Below are 24,768 nucleotides of genomic sequence, written 5' to 3'. Positions count from 1 at the left end.
CAGCTGAGTACATTTTAGAGTATCCATCTAATTTAGTGGGAATTAGCCCATTATGTTGAGTAAAAATTGGTCCACTCCACTCAAGCAACTTTAAATACAAAGTTAGTCAACCGTTCAAATAAAATAGATGAAAAAAAGAAGAATTTTGTTCATTCTCATGAAAAAATTCTAATTTTGCCCTTACGTCTCACATATATTTACAATCAATAACCTAAATAAAACAGCCAAGGCTACTCTAGCTACAAATAAGAAAATATTCTATGACTAAAACCAATAGTTCTGATATTAGAAAGTATTCAAATGATGCCACTTCAACGTTGGTAGCTTCAATGTCAATGATTTATATTCTAAATGTTTTGTATCTACAGGCACTTTATAGATATTAAATACATCACTGTTTTCTTTATAACTTTAAGCTATTAAAAATTAACACTCAACAAAGTCAAGTATGTAAAAGAAAAAATATATTTACGCATGGGATGCACACAAGTTTTTCCTTAAAAATTTTGAAAATTTTAAAAATATTCAAGTTTTAGGCGTTTTAATTTTCCCGAGGCTCTTTAAATTTTGGCCTTTTTGTAAAAATGAGTTTCGAACATTAATTAAGAGAGTTGCGATCACTATTCGCAGAGAAAGAATAATAATTTTCTATTAATAAAAGTGTAATTATGTGGTACGTTTCAATGTACCGGTATATTATTTTATCAACTGGATTTTAGTTTCTTAATTTAATAATTAATAATGCGATACACCGGTGCATTGTATGTGCCGTAGAAGGAGAAAAACAAAAAAAGGTAAAAAAGTTGTTATAGAAATTTATCTTGAAACCTTAGCTTGTAAGTAAAAGGAAGAGAGTGACCAACACTCTCCCAAAACGGGCGCTGGAGACTGAAAACACCTCAACCGTCACTGTCCTCTTTTCACAAAGCTCAAACAGCTGTCAGGACTAAAGCTTTCTTGGGTGGGGCCCACAGACACTTGTCTCACATGGACAAAGCTTGCCGATCTGCTATCGTACTTATCATTGATAAGTACAAATACTTATACCTCGTAGGTACCGCCTCATTATATATAATATCTCTCTGCCCTCCCCTTCAGTCCCATTAACATTTCTCAGCAGCAGCACAGTAGCATAGGGAAGAGAGCTCTCTGAGATATATATATATATAAAGAGAGAGAGAGAGAGAGAGAGAGAGAGAGAGAGAGAGTGAGAGAGCGTGAGAGTGAGTTTCAGTCCTCTGTTTCTTCAGTGGCTCTGTTCTTCTCTGTTTTGCAGGTAATCTTCTGGGTTTATCTTTTTTTACCTTTACCTCTGAAAAAGAGGTCAGCTTTTGCTTCTTTATGCCTTCTTTTTCATCCCACCTTCTTCTTTATGCCCTCTTGAATTTTACTGGGTTGTGGCTACTTTACTGTTTTTGATTTCTGAGAACCCTAATTTTCACTGACAAGGGTTGAAAGCTCTTGCTTTCAGCCCTCCATTTTTGCCAAATCATGAATGTTCTCGAGCCTCGATGACAAATAATTCTGGGTTGTCGTCAGGACGATTTCTTGTATCCGATTTGTTCACAATAAAGAGTTTTGTTTTATTAACAAAAAATATTGGTGTATTTTGTGGTTTGGTGCATCTCAGACAATTTTGATTGGTGTGAAGCCCTGTCTCTTTCAACGAAATATCAATTCCATGGAAAATTTTGACTCTTTTTGACTGTTTTTCTCAATATTTTCCAGGTTATGTGATTTTTTCTTCTTCTTCTTTTGGGTTGATAAATTGTTACATTTTCCATTAAAACAAACGGGCCCTTCTGTTGCCTGCATGTTCTTTCTTTGTATTTTGGGGAAATTCTTGCTTCTTTTTTTTGGTGTTGTTATTGGTGATATCGTCTTATTTGCAGGTTGAGGTTAAGGAGAAGTAATTATAATGACGTCGTCTCTCAGTAGGGACCTCATCTTCTTGATCTTGCAGTTACTTGAAGAGGAAAAGTTCAAAGACACTCTTCATAAGTAATTACTAATCCCAACTTCCCTGTCTTTATCTTGGATATGTTATGCAGCTATTATTGATTTATTTACAATTTCTGTTTTTTTTGGAAATCCTCAATCAGGCTTGAGCAAGAATCAGGATTGTTCTTTAATCTGAAGTATTTTGAGGAATTAGTACTTGGTGGGAACTGGGATGAGGTCGAGCGGTATCTTTTGGGGTTCACTAAAGTGGATGACAACCGGTATTCGATGAAGGTCTTCTTCGAAATTCGTAAGCAGAAGTATCTCGAGGCATTAGATAAGTAAGCATTTGATTCATAAAAAATTTCCCTTTTTATAAACAGCTCCATATCTTTTTTCTTTTTTTGAATTTTTTTATAACGTTGTATATAGTTTAATCAAATTTTGAAATTAACCAGACAGGATAGAGCCAAAGCAGTAGATATCCTAGTGAAGGATCTGAAGGTTTTCGCGGGTTTTAATGAAGATTTGTTCAAGGAAATCACTCAGCTCCTGACATTAGACAATTTTAGGTATATGTTCTAAACCAATTTTGTGAGCTTCAAAATTGCTTGTGGACTCATAGTGTTGTTCTCAACTGGCATTGTGAAATTGATTTGCGTTATGCAGGGAAAATGCTCAACTGGCTAGCTATAGAGATACGAAGACAGCAAGAGCAATTATGGTCATTGAACTTAAGAAGCTTATCGAGGCCAATCCTCTTTTCCGTGAAAAAACACAGTTTCCTAACTTAAGAACTTCAAGGTTGCGGATGCTCATTAACCAAAGGTAAACTAGTAATATACCATAAGAATAAAAAGAAAATTTGTGTTCCTTTCAAGTGAGTGAAATTCGTTTTTTTTTCTTTTCGTGTCACTTGTCTTATGGAATTTCGTTTGTGTGTGGCCAGAAAAATAAAAAGGTTCTCATATGTTAGAAGTGTTGCAATCTTTTTCTATAATGCTCTTCTATATTTTGCAAATGAACTGATTTTAGAATGAATATGGCAGCTTGAATTGGCAGCATTCCCTTTGTTCAAATCCCAGACAGAATCCTGATATAAGAACCCTATTTGTGGATCACTCTTGTAAAAATTCCAATGATTCATTCGCTCAATTAACAGCAAACAATCAGCTGATGGGTTCTGTACAAAGAGTTGATGGTTTTCTTCCTATGGGTTCTGTACAAACAGCAAACAGTCAGTTGATGGGTTCTGTAAATGGGGTACTGCCCATAGATTACTTGTTTCTTAATTTTTCTTCAGAGTGCTGCTGGAATGTTTAAACGTTAACTTATTTGTGCTTATTGTTTGAATTTTTCCTATCAGTCCTTCCAACCCCCACCAGCACCAGTTCATCCTCCGTTATCCGCATGGATGTCTATTCCTTCATCTGTAAATCATCCAGCAGCTTCTGGAGGAGGTATTGGTTTTGGTAGTCTAACAAATCCAGGTAGTTTTTTAGTTTTTATTTCTGAGTAATTTTCTCTAAGGATTTGAATCATGAATAAGCTTGTATTTTCATTTCTGATAATATTCTATTGCCTGGTCTAGCTTCATCAGTGAGGGGTCCTGGGGATTCTGATGATTTTTTCAGAACGCGATTCTCTGGGGTTTCAGACAGGGTAAGCTTAGGTCCAACTACATGATGAGCGCACAACTTGAATTTGGACCATATTTATTTATACCCTCTGTAGGTTATGTTGCCAGGGATTAATCCAGGTCAAAGTAGTACTACATTTAACGCAACAGAATTCCCCAAGACGGTTGCTCGGACTCTGAATCAGGGGTCAGCTCCCACAAGCATGGACTTCCATCCTGTTCAGCATACGCTGCTTCTAGGTTGGTTGAGCTTTCCTTTAAGGACATATTTGGAATATAAGATGTTAATTTTTTAGAATACATGTATCTGTTTAAGCCGTAAGCTTATAAGTATTTCCTGCACCAGTTGGAACTAATGTGGGGGATATAAGCTTGTGGGAAGTTAGTTCAAGGGAGAAGTTGGTATCAAGAAATTTTCAGGTATGGGATATCGGAGCAAGTTCAATGATGCTAAAGGTATGTTCCCTTATCACAAGAGTTATATTAGAGAGCAAATTCACATTTTATTTCACGGGAATCATCTTAACTTAATTGATTTCTAATGAAACTCAGGCTACTCTGATCAAGGATCCATGTGTCACAGTTAAGCGTATACTTTGGAGCCCTGATGGTTCTCTATTTGGTAAGTTTGAATATATAGGATGACAGCTTTTTCTGGAAACAGGTTTAACATAATTGTTCTTTCAAACAGGAGTTGCATATTCTAAACACATAATGCAATTATACACTTATTTTGGTGGGAATGAGATTCGCCAGCATTTGGAGGTAGGTTCTGCTATCTTCTACCTTTTCAGAATATTTAAGTTTGCTGTTTTCTTTTCTAATAAGTTTTTCTTTTTCTAGATTGATGCCCATGTTGGTAGCATTAATGATCTGGCGTTCTGTAACCCGACTAAGCAACTCGCTGTCATTACTTGTGGTGATGATAAGGCCATTAAGGTTGGTTAGAAAAGTGGTTAGATAGTTGGCGTGGAAAACATGATATCTTATACACCAATTTTGTGATTTATAGGTGTGGGATGCATCAAATGGGTCAAAGTTGTACAGTTTTGAAGGTCATGATGCTCCGGTCCATTCCGTGTGCCCTCACAACAAGGAGAATGTCCATGTGAGGACTTCACTTCGTAATTGTTTTTGGTTGATTAGTCCTTTTTCATCTGCGTTCTATGAATGAATGATTTACTCTCTATCTTTTTCATCTGTCTCAGTTTGTCTTTTCAACATCAGTAGATGGAAAAATAAGGGCATGGTTGTATGACAATCTGGGATCTAGGGTGGATTATGATGCTCCTGGCCGCTCATGCACAACAATGGTCTACAGTGCAGACGGTAAAAGGTTGGTCTACTACAGTCATTCTAACGTTTTTGCGACCTATGCTTATATTTTGGGAAACATTAAAGTTCGATTTTTACATTAAACGCAATGCAGGCTCTTTTCATGTGGGACAAGCAAAGATGGAGAATCTCATGTTGTTGAATGGAATGAAAATGAAGGTGTAATAAAGAGGAATTACGTAGGATTTCAAAAACATTCTTTGGGTGTTGTTCAGTTTGATACAACCAAGAATAAGTTTTTGGCTGTTGGAGATGACTATGCAATCAAAGTTTGGGATATGGATAATACAAATCTTTTGACTAATATTGATGCTGAAGGAGGCCTACCAGTAAGCTTCCTTTGAAATGTTGAGCATACTTCTGTTCTAAAAGTGGTGGCTCTACTTATACATTATTATTATTTTTCCATTTTAAGGCAAGTCCTTGCATTCGCTTCAACAAGGAGGGCTCTTTATTGGCTGTTTCTACAAATGACAATAGAGTCAAAATTTTAGCTACAATGGATGGTCTCCGGTTGATGCGCACTTATGAAAGTCACTCGCTTATATCCTTGAGAAATGCATCTGAGACTGTAACAAAGGTCAGCTTATCAAATTTCTATTAATTCCCCTGAATAGAAGATTCTTTTTTCTTTCCTGAAGCTGTGTGCAAGAAGCAATCTTCCAAGGATTGCAACTGCATTTAATGGTTCTGGCCAAATCATGTTTTCCTTGTGCAATTTTGTACCATGCACGAAGTTTTTGCTTCATCCTGCTCCTATATGTCATAAAAGTACTTCTAGTCTAATGAATTTAGCATGCTTGACAGAATGGTAGCACCAGAAACCTGGATGATGTGAAACCAAGATTAACTGAAGAAGTCAATACAAGGATATGGAAGCTCACTGAGATCAGTGAAACTGCTCAGCTTCGGTCATTGAGGCTCTCGGCTATGATGAAATCAGACAAGGTTTGATTTCTTATCTAATATTTAGCATTAGGGACTCCCAAGTATTGTTCATTCATTTCAGAAATAAGTAGGTATTCGTTTACTGGGACATTCCTCTGTTTCTTGTAAAAGAAAAAGTAAGTTCCTCATTTGCTTCTCCTGTTACTATTACAGATCTCAAGGTTGACATACAGTAATTCAGGTAGTGCCATTTTGGCATTGGGATCCAATGCCATCCATCTACTGTGGAGGTGGCCACGGGGTGAGCATAATTCGAGTATCAAGGTACAAATTCTCAATATTTTCTCTGATCCCGTTGCAAATAGTTCAAATTGATGATTATACCACTGTCATATTCAATCTGATTTTTTTTCTTCTTTAATTCAATTCTAAAGTGAGGATTATGGCTGTGCGATTTTTATTGTCTAGGCAACAACCAAGGTTACCCCACAGTTAGTGCAACCGACTTCGGGCATTCTAATGACCAATGATCTTACTGGTGCTAAACCTGAATATGCGCTACCCAGCTTTGCTTTGTCCAAGAATGATTCTTATGTCATGTCAACCTCTGGAGGGAAGATATCTTTGTTTAACATGATGACATTCAAAGTAAGTTTTATATGTCAACATGATTCAGTTTCTTGTGTTTTTACACATCAATATAAGAGTGTATTTGCTTAACTACAGACGATGACAACTTTCATGTGTCCACCCCCTGTGGCAACAAGTCTTGCTTTCCACCCGGACGACAATAACATAATTGCTGTTGGCATGGATGATTCCACCATTCACATATACAATGCCCGTGTAGACGAGGTATGGTGATTTCATAGCACAGTGCACATAGAATTGCATTTGCACTTACTCGAGATATATCTAGGTGATCACTTTGTTCCTGGTGTTAGGTTAAGAACAAGCTTAAGGGTCACTCCAAAAGAGTCACGGGTCTTGCCTTCTCCCATGTTCTGCATACACTTGTTTCTCTTGGAGCGGATGCTCAGGTTAGTATTCCATCCTCAACAAATTGGAAATATAATCCTACATCTTTCTAAGTAGGCCTCTCAATGTGCTTTTCAAGTTAATGTCAGAGAGAATTGCAAAACAGACACTTTCCTACTGATGCCTAGACATTAAAAACATTAAACAAAGAGGATCGTTATGAATAATTCTGACATATCATAATTTTCAATTTTGTTTTTTTCCCCCCAGCTTATTGTGTGGAACTCTGATAAGTGGGAAAGGCAGAAGAACTGTTTCTTGCAAATTCCGGCTGGGAGGACACCTGCAGCGATGTTTGAAACTCAGCTTCAGTATCACAAAGATCAGATACACTTCCTTGTTATACATGAGACTCAACTTGCAGTATATGAAACGTCGAAACTTGAATGTGAAAAGCAGGTAATTTCATTTCAGCACACACTTTTTTCAGTGGATCACTTAGCTCTTGAACAATTTTCTTTTGTCCCCTGAATTTTTTCAATCACATCATGGTATTGAGAAGCACTTCACTTGTCACCAACAAATAGAACAAATGACTGCTAAAACGCTTTGGCTTTTTAATAACTGACAAGAGCACTCTCAGTATTATGATTTGCTGCACTGCGATATGTGACATGTTTTCTATTTCATGTTTCAGTGGGTTGTAGGAGAATCTGCAGCGCCAATCTCGCATGCAGCATTCTCTTGTGATAGCCAGTTAGTGTATGCCAGCTTTCGGGATGCAACTGTGCGCGTGTTTAATGCATCAAATCTGCAAGTGCAATGCCAGATTAATCCCAATGCTTATCTTCCACCCGATTTCAGGTGATTAGTATTTACCTTGATATCTTAAAAGAGCATACATACTACAATAACAAGTTCTGCATCTCATCCCTATACTAAGTTGAACAAACTGTTACGGCTGTGAATGTCGATGGTCGTTTCATTCTTAATTTCTGTTTTATTTTTCCTTTCTTCTGCTGCAGTTCTGCATCATACCCTCTAGTTGTAGCTGCACATCCACAAGAGCCAAATCAGTTTGCTGTAGGGCTAACTGATGGTGCAGTTGTGATCGTTGAACCGCTTGAATCTGAAGACAAATGGGGTGTGCCTCCACATGTTGACAATGGGTTACAAAGTGTCTTCCATACTACATCTCCAGTCAATGCTTCCAGTTTGGATCAACCCCCGACTTGATAAGGCCTAGTTCGGACTTTTGAGACTTCATAATTTAATAAAGCCTTAGGAGCTTAATTTAGTTTTCTTCTTTTTTCTTTTCTTTTGGCCATTTCTATAGGCCTAGTTGGATCTTTTAAATTTCTGGGGCAAGTCCCATATGCTTGTGATTTGTGCCCGGTAATAATTGTCTCAGACTTTCTTGCTTTGCAATGAAATATTTAACTTATTGCTGAAGATGGGTCTGAAACTTTGGTCAAGATTTTACAATGGGGTGGGATAGGTTTTTCTCTATATCGACAAAATATCGATGTGGGAAAAACTTACAATGGAGGCTTGGGCTTGTGGACTACAAAACTTACTTAAGAATATGGAGAAAGTATATGGAAGTTTGAATATACTCTTGACAAATGTTTTATCTGATATAAAAAACTCTTGAATGAAATTTTGATAAAAAAAAAAAAGGGAGGCCTAATTTTCCAATTCATGTCACTGAATTTTAAATTTCAAAGCTGGTCTAAAACTGGAAAACGACAGGATACTTGCTAAGTTGAAACTCTGGGGACCTAACTTAAAATCTACGCAGAATGCAGGAGCTGAAAACGTAATTAACCCAAAATACAAAGCCCAAATTTAAAACCGACAAGTCAATGAAAGCTAGCCTTAGCCTGACAGCTTTTCCTTGACGAAACAACAACAGTTAAATCATCGCTGTTAGATCAGATTTCACAAGCATAGTCTTGTCTTTTTCTATAGATCTGACGGCCCAAATTTGTCCTGTGATACTTACCTGCTGTGACTTTATCTTTTGTGTTACTCTTTCCAGAACCAGGTCCTAGTGGCTACGGTAGCGTCTCTCTCCTAATTACAATATCCTCAAAACCCTAGCTTAAGCCCTCAATTTCCCAAAACCCTAGATTTTCTCTCTTTAAATTCTCTCTCAATTAGGGTTTACTCTTTGTAAAAATAGTATTTTTGGGAATGGAGACGCAGGGCCTCTGCTCCAACAGCCTTGTTTTGGATGGTTTTCTCTGCTCTGTAGTGCAGGCTATGGTAGCTGAGGCAGCCATTTCTGCTACCAAGTCTATTGCTTTGTCCTTCTGGATGGTATGTGCTCTCTTACTTTATAATTAATTTTGCATCAACATGTTTTTCTAAAATGGTTTTAATATTTTTTTTCCTGGTTGTAAGTTCTCAATTTTATGCTTTTACTTGGTTTTGTTTGGTCTAGTGCATTGGGATTTCTCTGAGTATTTGGGGTTTTGTGTTTTTGTTATTTTGTACTTAAAGAACTAGGTTTTCTTCCATATGTGGCTTAGGCTTTGTCTTGATTTTTGGGGGTTTTTTTTGCTTTTATGTTTGCGGTGATTCTTTCACTCCCTAAGCTTTTCATAGTTTTTACTCTATTTAGGACTAATAGGACTATAAGAATTTTATGAGATGCCTTTTTGTTTTCAATTTTTAGATATATCTTTCCCAAATCTTTGTTTTTTGTCATATCTTTATAAGAGCTTTGATGGTGTGGGGTTTTAATTACTGTATTTATAATTTTCTGAAAATTTTCCTGCTGATTCAAACTTGAACTGGCTTAGTACCAAAGTTTATAAAAAATAAAAATAAACTTGTGTTGGGCTAAAGGTTTTTTCCCCCCCAAAGTAAATAGGCAGGCTATATAAACTTGAAAGAAGAGAAGAGATTGGGAGAGGATATGCTTTTTAAATTTAAATATGCCCTTTGTATAGAGTTTGACTTTGAATTGCCTGTGGGGCAAACCTTGTCAAATTTTGAATCATTCTTACGTGGAATAATGACAGAATACAATTTAATTTGGGGGTTGAATTATATGATGGCCTGATCGATGCATACCCCTTGATTATCTCGGATTATCTGAGATAGAATTGATATGCTAAGTAACTGCTTGTTCTCATTATCACTTGTACTTTGAAATATGTCCTCGAGATGAGACAGAGTGTTGTTTAGGTAGGCCCATACGAAAGAGAAGTTGAAGAATTAGGCGAATGAGAGGGTGATGTTTTTTATTGTTTTTAGTTTATTTTTGTTGCTGGAACATTGAAGTTTGCTTCGTTTTTCATGCTGTTGTGGATTGAAATATGAAAATCCTTGTTATTGGCTGGAGGCATTCTCCATCTCTTTGCTGAAAATGAAGTAGTCATTGATTATAGTTCCAACAATTGATAAAAAGTTCCCCTTTTAAGACTCAGTAAATGAAGCTTAGTGACCATTCAAGCTAAACTTTTTCTGACCCTCTGTGTTCGTGTGGCCTGAGTTATCATGAAGCTACATGATTTTATACTAGTTTCACCTTGTTGCTCTTTTAGCCTCTGCCTTGAACTCTTCTACATGCTTGCTAAGCAAAATACTTAATTCTTCCTTTTATCTTCGTTCACCATGAGTTTATGGTTTTTCAGATGGGATCTATTCCTAACACAACCACTGTTTTTCCCGAAGAACCTGAGGAGCTCACAGGGTTAGTGTTGTGACTTCTTTTTCCGTCATTTAATGTTGTCTTTCTTTGACGGGGAAGTCAGTGAAGCCAATTTTTTTGTCTGCAGATTTCCTATCACTGAGCTTTTTGCAGTGGAAAAACCTGGTCCAGAGAACAAAGATGCAAGTGAAACTGAGGACGACGACGATGACGATGATGACGATGATGATGCTGCAGCTGGTGATGACCAGGATGATGATGGAGGTGATGAGGATGATGCCTCTGGGGAAGAGAATGAGGGTAAAGCAAATCCAGAAGACAAGCCTGAGGCCAATGGTGATGGTGTGAGCGAAGAGGAGGGTGATGATGATGATGACGACGATGACGACGATGATGATGATGGCGATGATGGGGAGGAAGACACTGAGGACGATGAAGAGGATGAGGAAGATGAGGAGGAGGAAGAGATACCTCAGCCACCTGCTAAGAGGAGGAAATGAAGTTTTTCATTGTTTCTTTTAACTTTGCCGCCTTTTCTGGTTACCGGGAATTTGTGTTTGTAGGAGTTGAGTAATTTAGGTGGCATGTCCACATATGGTAGAAATGTTCACTGTACTTGTTCTCTAAGCTATCAAAATTCTTAGTTCTACACCTTTAATATATCTTCACCTCTCTCTCTCTCTCTCTCTGCGGATGGAAATGACAATGCCAATTTATGGGATACTTTTAACATTTGGTTGCTAAATCACATAGCTTTACCTGATTGTGTTGATAGATGGTCAAATACATAACACGGGATTCGGATCCTCATCTTGGGTTTCCCCTATTAGGATCTGCATAGTTCATTTTATTTTATTTTAATATTGGATTCAATCGTTCATTAAAAAGAATCCCAAAAATATAGAGGGACAAACTTGGCACCACATACAGAGAAAAGTGAAGGAGAAGGAGAAGGAGAAGAAGATTTCGAAGATAAGCGAAGAGACTTGCGCACATCTACATAACTTAGGAAAAACTAAAAAAATTTAAAGCCACTTCGTTTATGTTTTTTGGTCAGCAACTTTAATAATCTTCATATGTGAGTTTCTTCTCTTTGCACTTAAAATACTCTGTTTGTCCCCTTAAAAAAGAATTCTGCTTGGTTGTTCATTTTCGTTCAAATTAGGATTTATAAATATTTTTTTTAATTCCAAATCATAGGTGTGGTCATTAAAAAGTAAGGACCAGAATAGGGATTTAAGATGAAGAGGAGTTGCGTAGCTTTGAGAGAGAGAGAGAGAGAGAGAGTAAAATTGTGTTTTCTGCAGCTAATGTATAGAAGAGTGAAGAGAAAATACGTGGATGGGTCACGTTTTTAGCCTTTGAATGAAACTTAACTGATGTGTCATGCTTAGAATTAAAGCCAATTAGATCCTAGCAGAGGATTCGGATCCCATAACACGATAGATGGATTCTCTAAACAAAAATGTTGGCCAGATTAAGTCAAATTTGCGTCGGGTGTCCGTCAATGTGTTAGACAATTTCCTATTTTTTTATAATATGAAGGTGGCATAATCCAAAAATACTGTCATTAAACAGTCAAACTGGGAGATTGTAAATAATGTAAATAACTGAGCATTATTATATATTATTGCAGCATGTAAATATCTGCTTCTGTTACATTAGATTAGAAACGAAAATCCCAAGTTGAATTCAAATCACTTTTTTCAAAAGCTTCTAACTTTTTTCTAGGCCTCCTCTCATTAACAGCCACCAGTAATAACAGAGGAGCTAGGCAATAGAAGGAAAGGAGGATCCCAAGCATAGGAGAATTTGACAGAAGCATCAGCATCCAAGAGATTGCCCATGATGAGGCGGCACACGTCACCTTGCTTTTTCAGGATTGCTGGATCAACAGGCTCTGTAGTCTGGAACCCTTTGCAGCTCAAAACTATGGACGTTTGAGCAAATGCGCGGTTGTTGGTCATAACCACATTCCATTCTGGCTTGCCTCCTATCTCTCTCCCACTTCTTGTGGTGCCAATGTTAATGTTGTTCAAAGTGCAAGCACAAAACCCTGCAATTTTGATGAAGGAAATATGTGAAACCTTACTATAAGAAAAACCGTCTTTATATACATTCGTTGCATGAAAGAATTTTACTGTAGAGAAGTTGTCTTAAATTTATGGAGCATCGTTATAAACGTTGGTTGCATATGCAAGAATTTTATTATAGAGGAGTTGTCTCAAATTTAAGTCATTTGAGATGCACTCCGGGTGCCGAAGTAAATCAATGCGTAAAAACACTACATTACTACTTTTACCTTTGCTAATGAGACTCAAAAGAAGAACCAGAATGAAGGATTTGGCAATGGCTTCCATTGTTAAGAAATTTTTCAGTGACGAGATCCTTAGTGGTGGATTATGTTCTTATTTATATTCACTGGATTATGAATTCTAACAGATGACTTTGGTAACGCCATAAATCCGCTCTGAAATTACATCTTTCAATATTTGCTTTGTTCTAATGACACAAATATGGTGGTCAACACCTTAAAGAGATACATTGTTTTTTTTTTTGGGTGTTTTGTTATGCAACCAAAAACAGAGCATGTAACATATTTATTTATTTTAGTTGACCATAATATATTTTCGTTGGCACTCCAATTTTTTTTATTTTTTATAATTCACTCTTTTATTTGCAATTTCTTTTTATAAGAAAGTAGTGCATGAAATTGTTTTTTGAGTGTCAATAATAGTTCCCTATTTTTATAGTACATTATTTTTCACTAATTTTATGATAATTAATCCTTCTAAGACCTTGAATAGTTAACCATTTATAACCAAGGCCGGCCATGTGGTTGGGCCCTTGAACAAGAGGCCCCAAATGTTTAATATTTGTATATTAAAAGTCAGTCATTTTATAGTGAGGGCCTTAAGGCTCTTAGAAGATGTCATATCTCTTAATTATTGGATCAAACTAACCAATTTAATTTAACGGTTAAGAAATATGGCCTCATCTAAGGCTCTCGCTATAGAATTTTGCATTAAAAGTAATATGTTGAGGCCCCATTATAAATGTAATTTTTGGAGAGTTCAAAATAAAGCCCAAATAAAAATCACTCCAAATCTTTAATAACACATAGGCCCACATTTAAAAATTATTAATTGACTTTGGAACAAGAAATATGCGCCATTGATCAAACACTTCCGTCAAGAAAATGTTTAATTCTTCTAGTTTTGTGATTTTTGTTGTTGTTGTCAACCATATGACGGTTTGCATTTGTTATTTTAGTTCAATTAAAGTACTATTAAGCCCAAAAATAAAATACATGTGTAGAATTTTTTTTTAAAACTATGATTACATGCAAAGAGAAATTAAGGGCCTCATTTTAATTCTTGGCCTTGGGTCACTGAAAATTCAAGGCCGCCCTTGTTTATAACGATGATGTTGACGAGAATTTGAAAATATTGAACAATCAAAGGAAAATATCAATATCAAGAGAAACAATACGGTAATAAATGATGGAAGCTTTGCATGAAATATACTATTGAGAATATTGAAAGAAAAAATGAATAACATTTTTTCTCTCATGCTGTTTATTTTTGGCTCTTTGACTTTGAGATATTATTTTATTATTTTATTATTATTTTTCAATTAATGTGTAAAAACTAATAAAACAATAAACATTATGTAATAAAATAATATTTTAATTTGAGTAAAATGTGCAGCCCAACCCAAGCCCATGGTTCAAATTAATTAGCTAAATGTTCTGTAACAGAACAATGCTCCACATAAAAAGAAATTAATATTCTAAACGTACAACTTGTAATTCAAGTGATTAAGAGCATTCATGCGAAATTTGGTGCTCGACTTCTCTTTGCCCCTGTGTTGCTTGCAGGGACGGACTTGCAGTATGTACAAACTGGGCTATAGCCCACCAGAGTGTTTCTCTTTCCTTATAGTTAGTATAAAAGACATATAATAACAGGAAGAATAAGCTGCAATATGATTTGTGTGTTGTCAACTAATGTTAATTTTAAGCATATATAATCAATTGTTGTTGGCATTGTTGGTGTAAAATTGGACTCTTGAAATAAATAAAATAAAAATGATATGTTCTTAAATTAAATTTATATAATATTATGATCAATTCTATAAGCCTCCCTATAAGGTTTAGCCGAACCTAAAATTTAGCCCACCCCATTTTGAAATCCTGGGTCCATCCCTGGTTGCTTGTATCAACAAGTTGACTTGTTAATTTCATCAACCATTCACAAGCATACTGGTAAACAACAATTTATGATCAATGAGGAGATGGACCTTTAGGCTCTAAATCTAATTCAATAAGAAAATGAACCCACTTGGTAGAAGAAGACCCACAATTTGCCGCAAGCTCTAAGACCAAGGTTGCTTTGAAGGAAGACCACCCATTATATGGCAATTAAAGATGAATCCCACTAAGTTAAATATGAATTTCAATTTGCATGATTTGTGTGACATATCATATTTAATGTTTATATGTCAATTTGCATAATTTTGAATGCTGCTATTTCCAACTCCTGTCCTATTTTTCCATCCACGTTATCTTCTCACTCATCATGTAAATTTGAAAAACACAATCCTATCTTTCCATTCACCATTATTCCTAAAATGCCATTTAATTATTAATTCAAGCAAATTTTCTTTAGTTTGGATTTTCTCATAATTAAAACATACAAATATATTTCCTAAAAAAACGTAAATTAAAAAATCAAAAAAAAAATCCTAAATAAACGCCAAGTTTATTTATTTGTTCTTCTTCCTTCCTCTGCAAGCGTCTCCCGTTCATTAATATTGGGGAGTTATATTTCCTATATGTTTTATTCTTTTGATCCCTTGTAGATTGATTTTTCTTGTGTGTTTTGTCACTGTAGAGTAACGTTTTTTTTTTTTCTGGTGTCCATTTAACTGTAGAATATTTTTTTTTAGGGGCTGGGTTCGTTTAATTTGAATTTGATTATAAGTTTAAATGATGCAAAATCAAAATAACTTGCTACAATAATAGGTACATGTGGGAACCCGTGTGTCCATATTTGCAGTATTGAACATTAGGGATTGCCAAGAAATGTTAATCATATGGGAAAGACATGGCTTGATGAATATGAAAAAAAGAGCTACAGTTTGGCGTCTCTTTGTTTAATTATGGAATTGTTTTCTTTTTTAATTCTTATGAAATTGGCCCCGTCATAGACAATGGATCCCAAACCAACCCTAAAACTTAATCCTACCCCAAACTCAAATTAGTTACTTTTGGCATCAAGTCCCATCATTCATATAGAAAGGGGTTCATTTAGATGGGACCTTGTTACTCCCTCTTAACTCCTATCGTTGTTAGAGCCTTTGACCAAATGATGGGTTAGGTTACCCAGGTTGTACCTAAAAGATTGGAGGAGGGAGGACCTACCTCCCCTGAAGACTACCAAACGCAATACAGATTCACCTGCCTTGGTTGCCTATTTGATCTCAAATAGAAAAGCATCTCATAATTGATTCTGAAAGTATCTTGCAATTAGAGATATTGAATATTCAGATGAAATGGCTGGAAAAATTGTTGCATAATTGTTTTGTATTTTTGCCCAAGTTAGGATGGGGAAGGGAAGTTCTTACACACACTATCGAGGCATCATGAGGGTCGAATTTAAGACTTGCAAGTTAATATCCACTTTCACTTGCCTACATCCCGTTGGCATTGTTGAATAATTGATTGGTTTTTATGTAAGAGCCGTCAAATGCGACTAGAAAGAGACCCTTGGTGCAGTTGCTGGTTCTTACCACACAAAAATTTCTCATCCTTAGTGGGTTTGGTGATGACGTGATGCTTCCAATATCTTCCAAATTTTTATTTTCTTTGTTTTTTCGTTCAACGAAATTTCCTAGGTACTTTTCTTTAAACACAATTTTCTCAAACTTTTCAAATATTTCTGTATTTTCAGACTCTCTTGGTATCTTCGCCAAAATAAATATTTAATACCTTGAGTTTTGTTTAATTGTTTTTTCTTTTATCTTTTATGCTTCATTGACTAATTAAACTGTGACTTTATTGAAAGCGAAAATGAGTGCCTCACTCGCTCACAAGCTTCCCCAGTAGCATCTTCTCATCCTTTATAGTACCTGTCCACTCTCTATCTCTACCAACTTTACAAATTTACAACCAATGCCAATCCGATCCAATCCCACCATTAAAACCAAGCCTGCAGAACTTGCAAGGCCTCCTCATCACACACCAATACAGGGACAGAGAGAAAGCATAGGATTTTTTTTTTTCTTGGTTGCATGTGTGAAATAATGCGTTCTCTGGTGATTCTATCATTGCTTTGCTATTGGGTGTACATGGCAACTCACAGCCACAAGTCATCAATCTCTGTGGCTTCACAGAGCACTGAAGGAACCCTTTTTGTCAATGGAACAGCTGCTATTGGTTTTATAGATGATGACTTTGTCTGTGCCACAATTGATTGGTGGCCTCCTCAGAAATGTGACTATGGAACTTGTAGCTGGGGCTCTGCTTCTCTTCTTAATCTTGTAAGCCACCAGCTTCCCCAACATTTTCTTTTTTGGCTTCTCAAAATATCATCAAGGCATATTCAATCCAATAGAGGTCTCATTTTGCTTTTTTCTCTTTTCTTTTTGTTGGGTTTAATCTCCTAATCTTCATACTATTGCACAGCTAAATTTATGTTAAGGGGAGTTTTCATTTCAATCCATAGCTTGATTTGATGATGTTGTTAAACCACCCAACTCTTGTAAATCGCCCTTCTCAGTTTGCCCCTGTAAGTTGAAGAGCAAGTAGATAGCAGCTGTTCCTTAAGATAGCATTTTGGTTACCATTTTGTCAACAGCATGACTTGACTCCTTAAGATTGAGGAGCTCCTCCTTAAAACCAATTGGGTTTTAATGCTTGTCAAATTTCAGCAACATTGACAAAGTTTCAACAAAAAAGTAAAAAGAATATTATAATTATTTAACACATGTCAAAACCACATTGGCCATAAGGAGGAACTCTTCCTCAATCTTAAGGAGCCAAGCTTTTTCCTTGTCGACTAGTATTATTGATTATTGAAAAATTCCCAAGATTCTATTCTCAACATGGAATTAAAACTTTTAACCAAGATGATGCTTATCTACGTGCATCTTTTTCTAATTTCAGAAGTATATTATTTGTTTATTCTAATATGTATTTCCTTGTTTTTTTCTTTGGTTTTTGGTAGGATCTTGACAATGCCATACTTCTGAATGCTATAAAAGGTAAAGGAGTCATTTTCTTGAACTCATCATAACAACCAGACACACACAAACGACTATATATAATATATAATCCATAACAGTCTTGACAGAGCTCTCCCCTTTATTTTATTGCAGCATTTTCACCCTTGAAAATTAGGCTGGGCGGCACCTTGCAAGACAAAGTCATATACCAGACAGAAGAAAGCCAACAACCCTCTACCTCATTTCGCAAAGATGGTTCAGAGTTGTTTGGTTTCACTCAAGGTTACTTGCCAATGTCTAGATGGGACCAACTAAATATTTTCTTCAACAAAACTGGGTAAATATTCCCCTTATTATATGTCCTGATGAACGCATTATATATAAACCATGTGTAATGTTCTCTTACGGACTTATGTTGCCAAAAAAATGCTTATTCCGCTAGACAATCTGACAAGAGAACGTTTTCCCGTAAACCGTCATGATAATTTGCTTCTAAAACAGGGCTGTTGTGATATTTGGGTTGAATGCACTGAGAGGCAGGACAATAAACTCCCAAGGAGTTGCTGTGGGTGCTTGGAACTCAAGCAATGCTGAGTCTCTAATAAGATATACAGTAAAAAAGGGATACAGAATCCATGGTTGGGAGCTTGGTAAGAACTTGAACACATGAGAATTTAAGCCATGCTTGGAAATTAAGTTAACAAAGTAGAGCTGGCTGCTTATGATCAGGAAATGAACTGAGTGGGAATGGAGTTGGAACAAGAGTTGCTGCAGGCCAATATGCATCAGACACGAAATCTCTCCAAAGCATAGTGCAAAATGTTTATGCAGGTTTTGAAGCTAAGCCACAAGTCTTGGCACCAGGAGGGTTCTTTGATGAAAATTGGTTCACAGAGTTTATTCATAAAACACCTCAATCTCTTCAAGTAGTCACCCACCACATATACAACCTTGGTCCAGGTAAATTAACTCTGAAGCCAATACCTTGGTCTCGGTTCAAGTGTTTTTAAGCAATTTCATTTCATTTGAATAACACTTCCCTTTTTTCCTTGCTAATATTAATTAAAGGTAGTGCTGGTGATCTTATTCCAAAGATTCTAGACCCTTCTGTTCTTGATGGTATTTCCCAGACCTTCCAAAGCCTACAAAGCCTTCTTGAGAAATCAAACACACCAGCAGTGGCATGGGTTGGTGAATCAGGAGGTGCTTACAACAGTGGCCATAATCTTGTAACAAATGCATTTGTGTTTAGCTTCTGGTAATTAAGCTTGCCATCCCAACTGTTTTCTTCTTCTACTTCTTCTATCCAAACATTTTGATTAACAGAGGTTGTGCATTTCTCTCACTAACCAAACAGGTACCTGGACCAGCTCGGAATGTCAGCATCTTATGATACCAAAACATATTGCAGACAAACATTGATTGGTGGCAATTATGGCCTCCTTGACACTAACACCTTCGTACCGAATCCGGATTACTACAGGTTAGTACATATAGATCATGAAGACCAAGAACACTCCTAATGATCTCTCTTTCAAAGAAAGAAACCAAACCCATGTCACAAATGTATGTGTTTTTTTACAGTGCTCTTCTTTGGCATCGTTTGATGGGAAATAAGGTCTTGTCTACAAGCTTCCCTGGGACAAAGAAACTACGTGCTTATGCTCATTGTTCAAAGAAGACAGTAAGTAAAAAATGGAAAAAAATTCACATGAAGTAATAAAAAGATTATGCTTAATTAGCTAATCCATTAAGCTTAATTTCATGATTAATTCATGCAGCAGGGAATCACAGTGCTCCTCATCAACCTAGACAGTAACACTACAGTTCAAGTCCGAGTTTCGACTGAAAGTGCTGGCAGGCTCAGTTATCTGAATTTTCAAGGCCTGCAGGGTTCTAAAGCTAGCCAGAATGTAAGAGAAGAATACCACCTAACAGCTAAAGATGGGGATTTGCACAGCAAAGTAATGCTTCTAAATGGGAAAGCATTAAGTGTAGATTCATCTGGGAACATCCCAGCCTTGGAACCAATAACAGTAGGGTCATCAGATCCCACAACCGTGGCACCTTTTTCTATTGTATTTGTTCACATTCCCAGCATAACTGTGCTGGCTTGTAAGTAGGGTTTTTTTTGTATAGTTCTTTTGTTGGGAGGGGGGGGGAAATAAAATGAAAATTTGAAAATTCAGAATAGAGTTAGAGTTTGGAAAGCCAAGCAACAATAAGGCCTCCTTCTTAACGGGTGAAATGCATGTATTTCTTATACTTTCTCATCACTTTCATCAATCTATGAGTACTAAAAAGGTCTAAAAAAGTTGGTTGTAAGTCTCAAGTTTGATCCACAAGATATTGGGAGACGACTATACTGGCACGATGTTTCAAATAATGACAAATTCTCAAGTCATCACCTCTGTGTGTGCAACTATCAATTGTCAGTCTATAGGTCGCATCAACGGCTGACAGTTGTCCATGTAATTATGTAAATCAAAGCTTAACTCTTAGAGTAAAAACCTAATGATAAATAAAACCAAGTGATATACATTTTTTTAAAACAAAAGGAGACGGAAAAATAAAACTGAGTGTTAACTATTAAGTAAAAAAATGGAGAGATGTGATATAACTCGTATAAAGTTTGGATTTGGTAGAATATATGTGAAAATAAAATAAAATGTGTATGAAATGGAGCATTGACAACCCAGGCCCCCAACAAAATGGCCCACTTATTTCTTTGTAGATAAAGCGCTAACAGAGACTCTCTCGCAGAAAACGTTCAGTGACAGAGAGAGCAAGATGAGCACTCTGCTCAAGTTCTACAGACCCTTGTTCTCAATCCCCTACTCCATTCGGATGGTTCAACTTGGAACCCACCGTTTTCATAGCTTGTTCAAGCCCAAAAGGAGAATTCGTTGCGTGAGTACTTCAAGCCACTCTCAGCCATCGATTGGGGTAGGTGGTGAATGGGGGAGTCCAGAATCTAGGGAGCTGTGGCTGCAGAACACAATCAGCAGGAAGAAGGAGGTGTTTAGACCCAAAACTGAAGGGAAGGTAGGCATGTATGTTTGTGGAGTAACAGCCTATGACCTCAGCCATATCGGCCATGCTCGGGTCTATGTTACCTTCGATGTTCTGTACAGGTCCATCTCTCTTGTATTTGTGTACTTTCTTCATTTGGGTTTTTGTTAATGCTGATTTGAGACTCATTGTTTGAGAAATAGGCAGATATCTTAGGCATTTGGGATATCAAGTCACTTATGTTCGGAACTTCACAGATGTTGATGACAAAGTAAGTTTCTTTGCTTTGTTTAAATGTTTCCAGTTTTCAAGCTTCAGACTTGGGTGATGGGTTTTCTTTTTTCTTGTAAATGATAATCTTTGTTATGTTACATGGGATTTATTGATTCACATTGTACAACTTAATTTCCCTGCTGCTATGGTTATCAGTAGTTTTATGCATCATGTTCTGTTGTTTATTGTATTCCTGGATTATTTCTAAGTTTGGTTGGTAGTTCTGAAGTGTACTGATACAGCTTGATGAATTTGTGTTACAAAAGTTGGATGCCAAGTACCCATTACTTTCCACATTGGCATGACAGGATACCTGAGTCTGCACTTTTCAAATTCTGTAGATAATTGCTAGAGCAAAGGAGTTGGGGGAGGATCCAATCAGTTTGAGCAGACGATACTGCGAGGAGTTCAGTCAAGATATGGTCTATCTTCATTGCCTGCCTCCTTCTGCTGAACCACGAGTGTCCGATCATATGCCACAGATCCTTCATATGATAAAGCAGGTACTCTTTTGCACCCATATTTCAAAATCTATTGAAAATATCACGTTTAGGCTTTTAGCACCTTGTGTCTTGGCATAAAGAGTGTGCAGTCTTATAGGATTGAACTGGATAGTTTGCCAAGTTTGGAGATCATAGAAGTACAACTGTTTATGTTATGATGCATATTTATTAGACGCATCGCAAATGCTTCTGTTCTCATGATTTACATTTAACTCTCTCTCACACCCATTTCTTGATGTGCTCCCTGGGCAGATTATTGAAAATGGATATGCCTACAGTGTTGATGGGGATGTGTACTTCAGTGTTGAAAAGTTCCCAGATTATGGACGTCTATCTGGGCGAAAGTTAGAAGATAATCGAGCTGGTGAGCGGGTTGCTGTTGATTCAAGGAAGAAACATCCTGCTGATTTTGCCCTATGGAAGGTAGTGTCTGTAATAACTATCAGAAAAATGATGGCAAATTTGACATTGTATTTTCATTGATAAAGCTGCCTGGCGCGTAGCTGATTCATGTTCTTACTATAAAGCATTCTAACTTGTTTGTTTATATGCATACACAATGACATATGCAACATTTTGTATAACATGGTTGGGTAGGATGTTGATTTTATGGTAATGTTTTAATGTTTACAGACTGCAAAGGAAGGAGAACCCTTCTGGGACAGTCCATGGGGCCCTGGTAGACCTGGATGGCATATCGAGTGCAGTGCTATGAGCGCTGCTTATCTGGGTTACTCTTTTGACATACATGGTGGAGGGATGGACCTTGTGTTTCCCCACCATGAGAATGAAATTGCTCAGAGTTGTGCTGCATGTAACCACAGTAATATAAGCTACTGGATACACAATGGTTTTGTCACTGTTGACTCAGAGAAAATGTCCAAATCCCTTGGAAACTTTTTCACAATTCGGCAGGTAAAAGGCTTCCATTCTGCTTAAGTGGTCACACTTTTTTTCGTTCTTTTTCATTTTTTGGCACATTCCTTTGTCATGGGTCAGTGCTCTAGCCTTAAGAATCGAAGTCTCATCTGACTTTTCCTTTTGTTGTAAATATTGGATCTTGCAGGTTATAGACCTTTACCATCCCCTGGCTTTGCGACTTTTCTTGTTGGGGACCCACTATCAGTCTCCAATCAACTACTCTGATGTGCAGCTTGAAAGTGCTTCAGATCGGATTTTCTACATTTATCAGGTACCATAGTATCCTACTTCTCTGCAGATAGAAGAAGCCTGTCTCTCCTCTCTCTCCCGCCCTTCCTTCCTCCCAGCCAACACCACACAGACGCATGAATGTAAAGACATCGCATATGTAAAATGCTGAGTGAAATACCTGAACTTGTTTGTTTTCTTTTTTGCTGGAGAAACACCTGAACTTTGTGGATCACATTTGTTAATTTTTGTCTGTTCCGATCTGCTGTGGTTCAGGTCAATCTGTCTGCTTTGGGTCCTTGATGGAAGATGTAGTTTTATATATGTGAATATTTTGTTTTAGATGCCAGCAGGATTTAAAAAATGTTGAGAACTTTTTAAATTGTTTATACACTTGAGGTTTTTTTCCCGAATCTAGAGATGTCTTATTATCTATTCATATATTGATTCCATTTTACTCTTTTGATCAAATTTATTCTTGTTGCAGACATTACATGATTGTGAAAGTGCGCTAAGCCAGCATGATGTGGTTACCCTGAAAGATACCATCCCACCTGATACAGTGAACAGCATCAATAACTTCTATAATGTTTTTGTAACATCAATGTCAGATGATCTTCACACTCCTGTTGTTTTGGCTGCACTATCAGACCCATTAAAAACTATTAATGATCTGCTACATACTCGTAAGGTATTGGGTCATACTCATTAAGTTTAATATTGTTATAATTAACCGAATGTGGCATACAGCATTTTAGAAACTCTTTATGTTTAGGATATGATGTAAATTTTGGTTTGCAGTACAAAATACGTTTAGGGGTAGTTTCGTTTACATATCAAATAAGGATTCAAAGGTTATTGAACCCAAGCATCTCTTGAGTTAGAATAAACAGAAATTTGTAAATCAATGTGTTCAACCTTAACCAAGAAAAAGTGTTGAACCTAGGAACCAACCAAACAAAAAAGTTGCTAACATGGTATTAATAGTTTGAGAATTCTGACTCTGTGGTTCTTCTCCCAGCTGCATAAACATGATCGTCTTTCTCACTAATGATATAAATACTCTGTTTTTCTTTTTATTTCTCAAATTTTCTTGAGCTCTGTCTATCTTGTAATTTATAAATTTATACAGGGGAAGAAGCAAGAATTGCGGATAGAGTCGCTTGCAGCTTTTGGGAAGATACTTAGGAATGTTTTGAGCACTTTAGGATTGATGCCTGAAAGTTACTCTGAGGTATGGAAGTTGTGTCGATACTACTACTCATTGCATTATGAGTTCATGACACTTTTTTTTTATAGCGTTTTACTAGAAATTTACCATAAAGTGACACATATTCATATATTTGTATAATATAATTTGATTCCTGGACAAAAGTTGACCCCTTTTCCGAAAAGTCTAGGAAACTTACGAGATAAAAAAGAATCAATCCCAATAAGCGTCATGGAGACCGAAATCTGAAAACCCTTTATTCAATTATTTTTCTTGTTCAATAAGGTTTATTATAGGAGATGAAAACTTCTTTATGCTGCAGATTCTGCAGCAGCTGAGGGATAAAGCCTTGAAGCGTGCAAAGTTAACAGAAGATCAAGTATTGCAAAAAATTGATGAAAGAACTGCAGCAAGGAAGAACATGGAGTATGAAAGATCAGATATAATTAGGAAAGACTTAGCTGCTGTGGGGATTGCTCTAATGGACAGCCCAGATGGGACAACATGGAGACCAGCCGTACCTCTTGCAATTCAAGAGCAGCAGGTTTCAATAACTTAAATGGCTCCTGTTATCAGCATTGTTACAATTTGCCAGTATCATACCATATAGGATTAGGGTACTTACAATTTTCTTTCGTAAGGGATTCTGAAATATCGGTTTTGGGTTTCCAAATGTAATGATAGAAAAAGGTAAATTCAAGTCCAGGTTTGATAACCATGAGAAGAAGTTTGATTGAGCATTGATGAAGTTTTGGTGGCCATGTCTGGTTCCCAATTTTTATAGCTTGTCAATGAATGGTTTTCGGCTTTATCAACTCAGTTTACATATTTCCTCTCTGCTGATGCGTTTGAAATCAACGTTGTGAAACTTTGGATGTCTGTAAATACAATTTTGGGAATCTGAATACAGTGAATAGAGGAGCTACAAGACCAATCAGCGGTCCAACAGTAA

General features: G+C 36.6%; 5 protein-coding genes across 7 annotated transcripts; 4 read left to right on the top strand and 1 right to left on the bottom strand.

Annotated features, from left to right (window-relative positions):
* Window positions 1–1,101: 1,101 nt before the first annotated feature.
* LOC110763771 (protein TPR3) lies at window positions 1,102–8,233 on the top strand. Its single transcript, XM_021966624.2, has 25 exons — window positions 1,102–1,276; window positions 1,893–2,001; window positions 2,103–2,282; window positions 2,400–2,513; window positions 2,611–2,769; window positions 2,991–3,204; window positions 3,308–3,431; window positions 3,533–3,603; window positions 3,676–3,820; window positions 3,927–4,036; window positions 4,133–4,202; window positions 4,272–4,345; window positions 4,424–4,519; window positions 4,593–4,688; window positions 4,789–4,916; window positions 5,010–5,244; window positions 5,331–5,495; window positions 5,723–5,863; window positions 6,017–6,127; window positions 6,272–6,451; window positions 6,530–6,658; window positions 6,748–6,843; window positions 7,052–7,240; window positions 7,479–7,645; window positions 7,807–8,233. Exons 2-25 carry the CDS (start codon window positions 1,919–1,921, stop codon window positions 8,015–8,017), a joined length of 3,288 nt encoding a protein of 1,095 aa, XP_021822316.2. The 5' UTR covers window positions 1,102–1,276; window positions 1,893–1,918; the 3' UTR covers window positions 8,018–8,233.
* Window positions 8,234–8,830: 597 nt separating this feature from the next.
* On the top strand, window positions 8,831–11,102 carry LOC110763794 (uncharacterized). Its single transcript, XM_021966662.2, has 3 exons — window positions 8,831–9,103; window positions 10,426–10,484; window positions 10,570–11,102. Exons 1-3 carry the CDS (start codon window positions 8,978–8,980, stop codon window positions 10,940–10,942), a joined length of 558 nt encoding a protein of 185 aa, XP_021822354.2. The 5' UTR covers window positions 8,831–8,977; the 3' UTR covers window positions 10,943–11,102.
* Window positions 11,103–12,184: 1,082 nt separating this feature from the next.
* On the bottom strand, window positions 12,185–12,802 carry LOC110763780 (uncharacterized). Its single transcript, XM_021966639.1, has 2 exons — window positions 12,745–12,802; window positions 12,185–12,498 (listed from the first exon to the last, which is right to left on the bottom strand). Exons 1-2 carry the CDS (start codon window positions 12,800–12,802, stop codon window positions 12,185–12,187), a joined length of 372 nt encoding a protein of 123 aa, XP_021822331.1.
* A 3,714-nt stretch (window positions 12,803–16,516) lies between these two features.
* Window positions 16,517–19,805, top strand: LOC110763760 (heparanase-like protein 3). 2 transcript variants are annotated; one of them, XM_021966605.2, is made up of 9 exons: window positions 16,517–16,985; window positions 17,672–17,708; window positions 17,823–18,006; window positions 18,171–18,319; window positions 18,399–18,629; window positions 18,738–18,927; window positions 19,027–19,152; window positions 19,254–19,353; window positions 19,454–19,805. In XM_021966605.2, exons 1-9 carry the CDS (start codon window positions 16,737–16,739, stop codon window positions 19,790–19,792), a joined length of 1,605 nt encoding a protein of 534 aa, XP_021822297.2. In that variant the 5' UTR covers window positions 16,517–16,736; the 3' UTR covers window positions 19,793–19,805. The 2 variants fall into 2 exon arrangements, with proteins under 2 accessions (XP_021822297.2, XP_021822296.2); XM_021966604.2 differs by having other exon boundaries at window positions 16,519–16,985; window positions 19,451–19,805.
* A 569-nt stretch (window positions 19,806–20,374) lies between these two features.
* Window positions 20,375–24,644, top strand: LOC110763784 (Cysteinyl-tRNA synthetase, class Ia family protein). 2 transcript variants are annotated; one of them, XM_021966645.2, is made up of 9 exons: window positions 20,375–20,803; window positions 20,889–20,952; window positions 21,296–21,457; window positions 21,710–21,880; window positions 22,091–22,372; window positions 22,524–22,649; window positions 23,094–23,297; window positions 23,739–23,840; window positions 24,139–24,644. In XM_021966645.2, exons 1-9 carry the CDS (start codon window positions 20,460–20,462, stop codon window positions 24,373–24,375), a joined length of 1,692 nt encoding a protein of 563 aa, XP_021822337.2. In that variant the 5' UTR covers window positions 20,375–20,459; the 3' UTR covers window positions 24,376–24,644. The 2 variants fall into 2 exon arrangements, with proteins under 2 accessions (XP_021822337.2, XP_021822339.1); XM_021966647.2 differs by having other exon boundaries at window positions 20,597–20,803; window positions 20,885–20,952.
* The last annotated feature ends 124 nt before the right edge of the window (window positions 24,645–24,768 follow it).

The sequence above is a fragment of the Prunus avium genome, chromosome 1 (assembly GCF_965620075.1).
Source record: "Prunus avium chromosome 1, drPruAviu1.hap1.1, whole genome shotgun sequence".
Taxonomy (NCBI): Eukaryota; Viridiplantae; Streptophyta; class Magnoliopsida; order Rosales; family Rosaceae; genus Prunus; species Prunus avium.
Note: the sequence above shows the minus strand (reverse complement) of the source record. Positions and strands in the feature narration are given on the sequence as shown.

Coding starts and splice junctions, on each gene's coding strand:
- LOC110763771 (XM_021966624.2), top strand. CDS start 1,919: ATGACGTCGTCTCTCAGTAGGGACCTCATCTTCTTGATCTTGCAGTTA. Junction 2,283..2,399: donor TATCTCGAGGCATTAGATAA/GTAAGCATTTGA, acceptor GAAATTAACCAG/ACAGGATAGAGCCAAAGCAG. Junction 4,520..4,592: donor GTGATGATAAGGCCATTAAG/GTTGGTTAGAAA, acceptor TGTGATTTATAG/GTGTGGGATGCATCAAATGG.
- LOC110763794 (XM_021966662.2), top strand. CDS start 8,978: ATGGAGACGCAGGGCCTCTGCTCCAACAGCCTTGTTTTGGATGGTTTT. Junction 9,104..10,425: donor TTGCTTTGTCCTTCTGGATG/GTATGTGCTCTC, acceptor ATGGTTTTTCAG/ATGGGATCTATTCCTAACAC. Junction 10,485..10,569: donor GAACCTGAGGAGCTCACAGG/GTTAGTGTTGTG, acceptor TTTTGTCTGCAG/ATTTCCTATCACTGAGCTTT.
- LOC110763780 (XM_021966639.1), bottom strand. CDS start 12,802: ATGGAAGCCATTGCCAAATCCTTCATTCTGGTTCTTCTTTTGAGTCTC. Junction 12,499..12,744: donor TTTGAGTCTCATTAGCAAAG/GTAAAAGTAGTA, acceptor TCAAAATTGCAG/GGTTTTGTGCTTGCACTTTG.
- LOC110763760 (XM_021966604.2), top strand. CDS start 16,737: ATGTGTGAAATAATGCGTTCTCTGGTGATTCTATCATTGCTTTGCTAT. Junction 17,709..17,822: donor ACTTCTGAATGCTATAAAAG/GTAAAGGAGTCA, acceptor ATTTTATTGCAG/CATTTTCACCCTTGAAAATT. Junction 18,007..18,170: donor ATTTTCTTCAACAAAACTGG/GTAAATATTCCC, acceptor CTTCTAAAACAG/GGCTGTTGTGATATTTGGGT.
- LOC110763784 (XM_021966645.2), top strand. CDS start 20,460: ATGAGCACTCTGCTCAAGTTCTACAGACCCTTGTTCTCAATCCCCTAC. Junction 21,458..21,709: donor TCCTTCATATGATAAAGCAG/GTACTCTTTTGC, acceptor CTCCCTGGGCAG/ATTATTGAAAATGGATATGC. Junction 21,881..22,090: donor CTGATTTTGCCCTATGGAAG/GTAGTGTCTGTA, acceptor TAATGTTTACAG/ACTGCAAAGGAAGGAGAACC.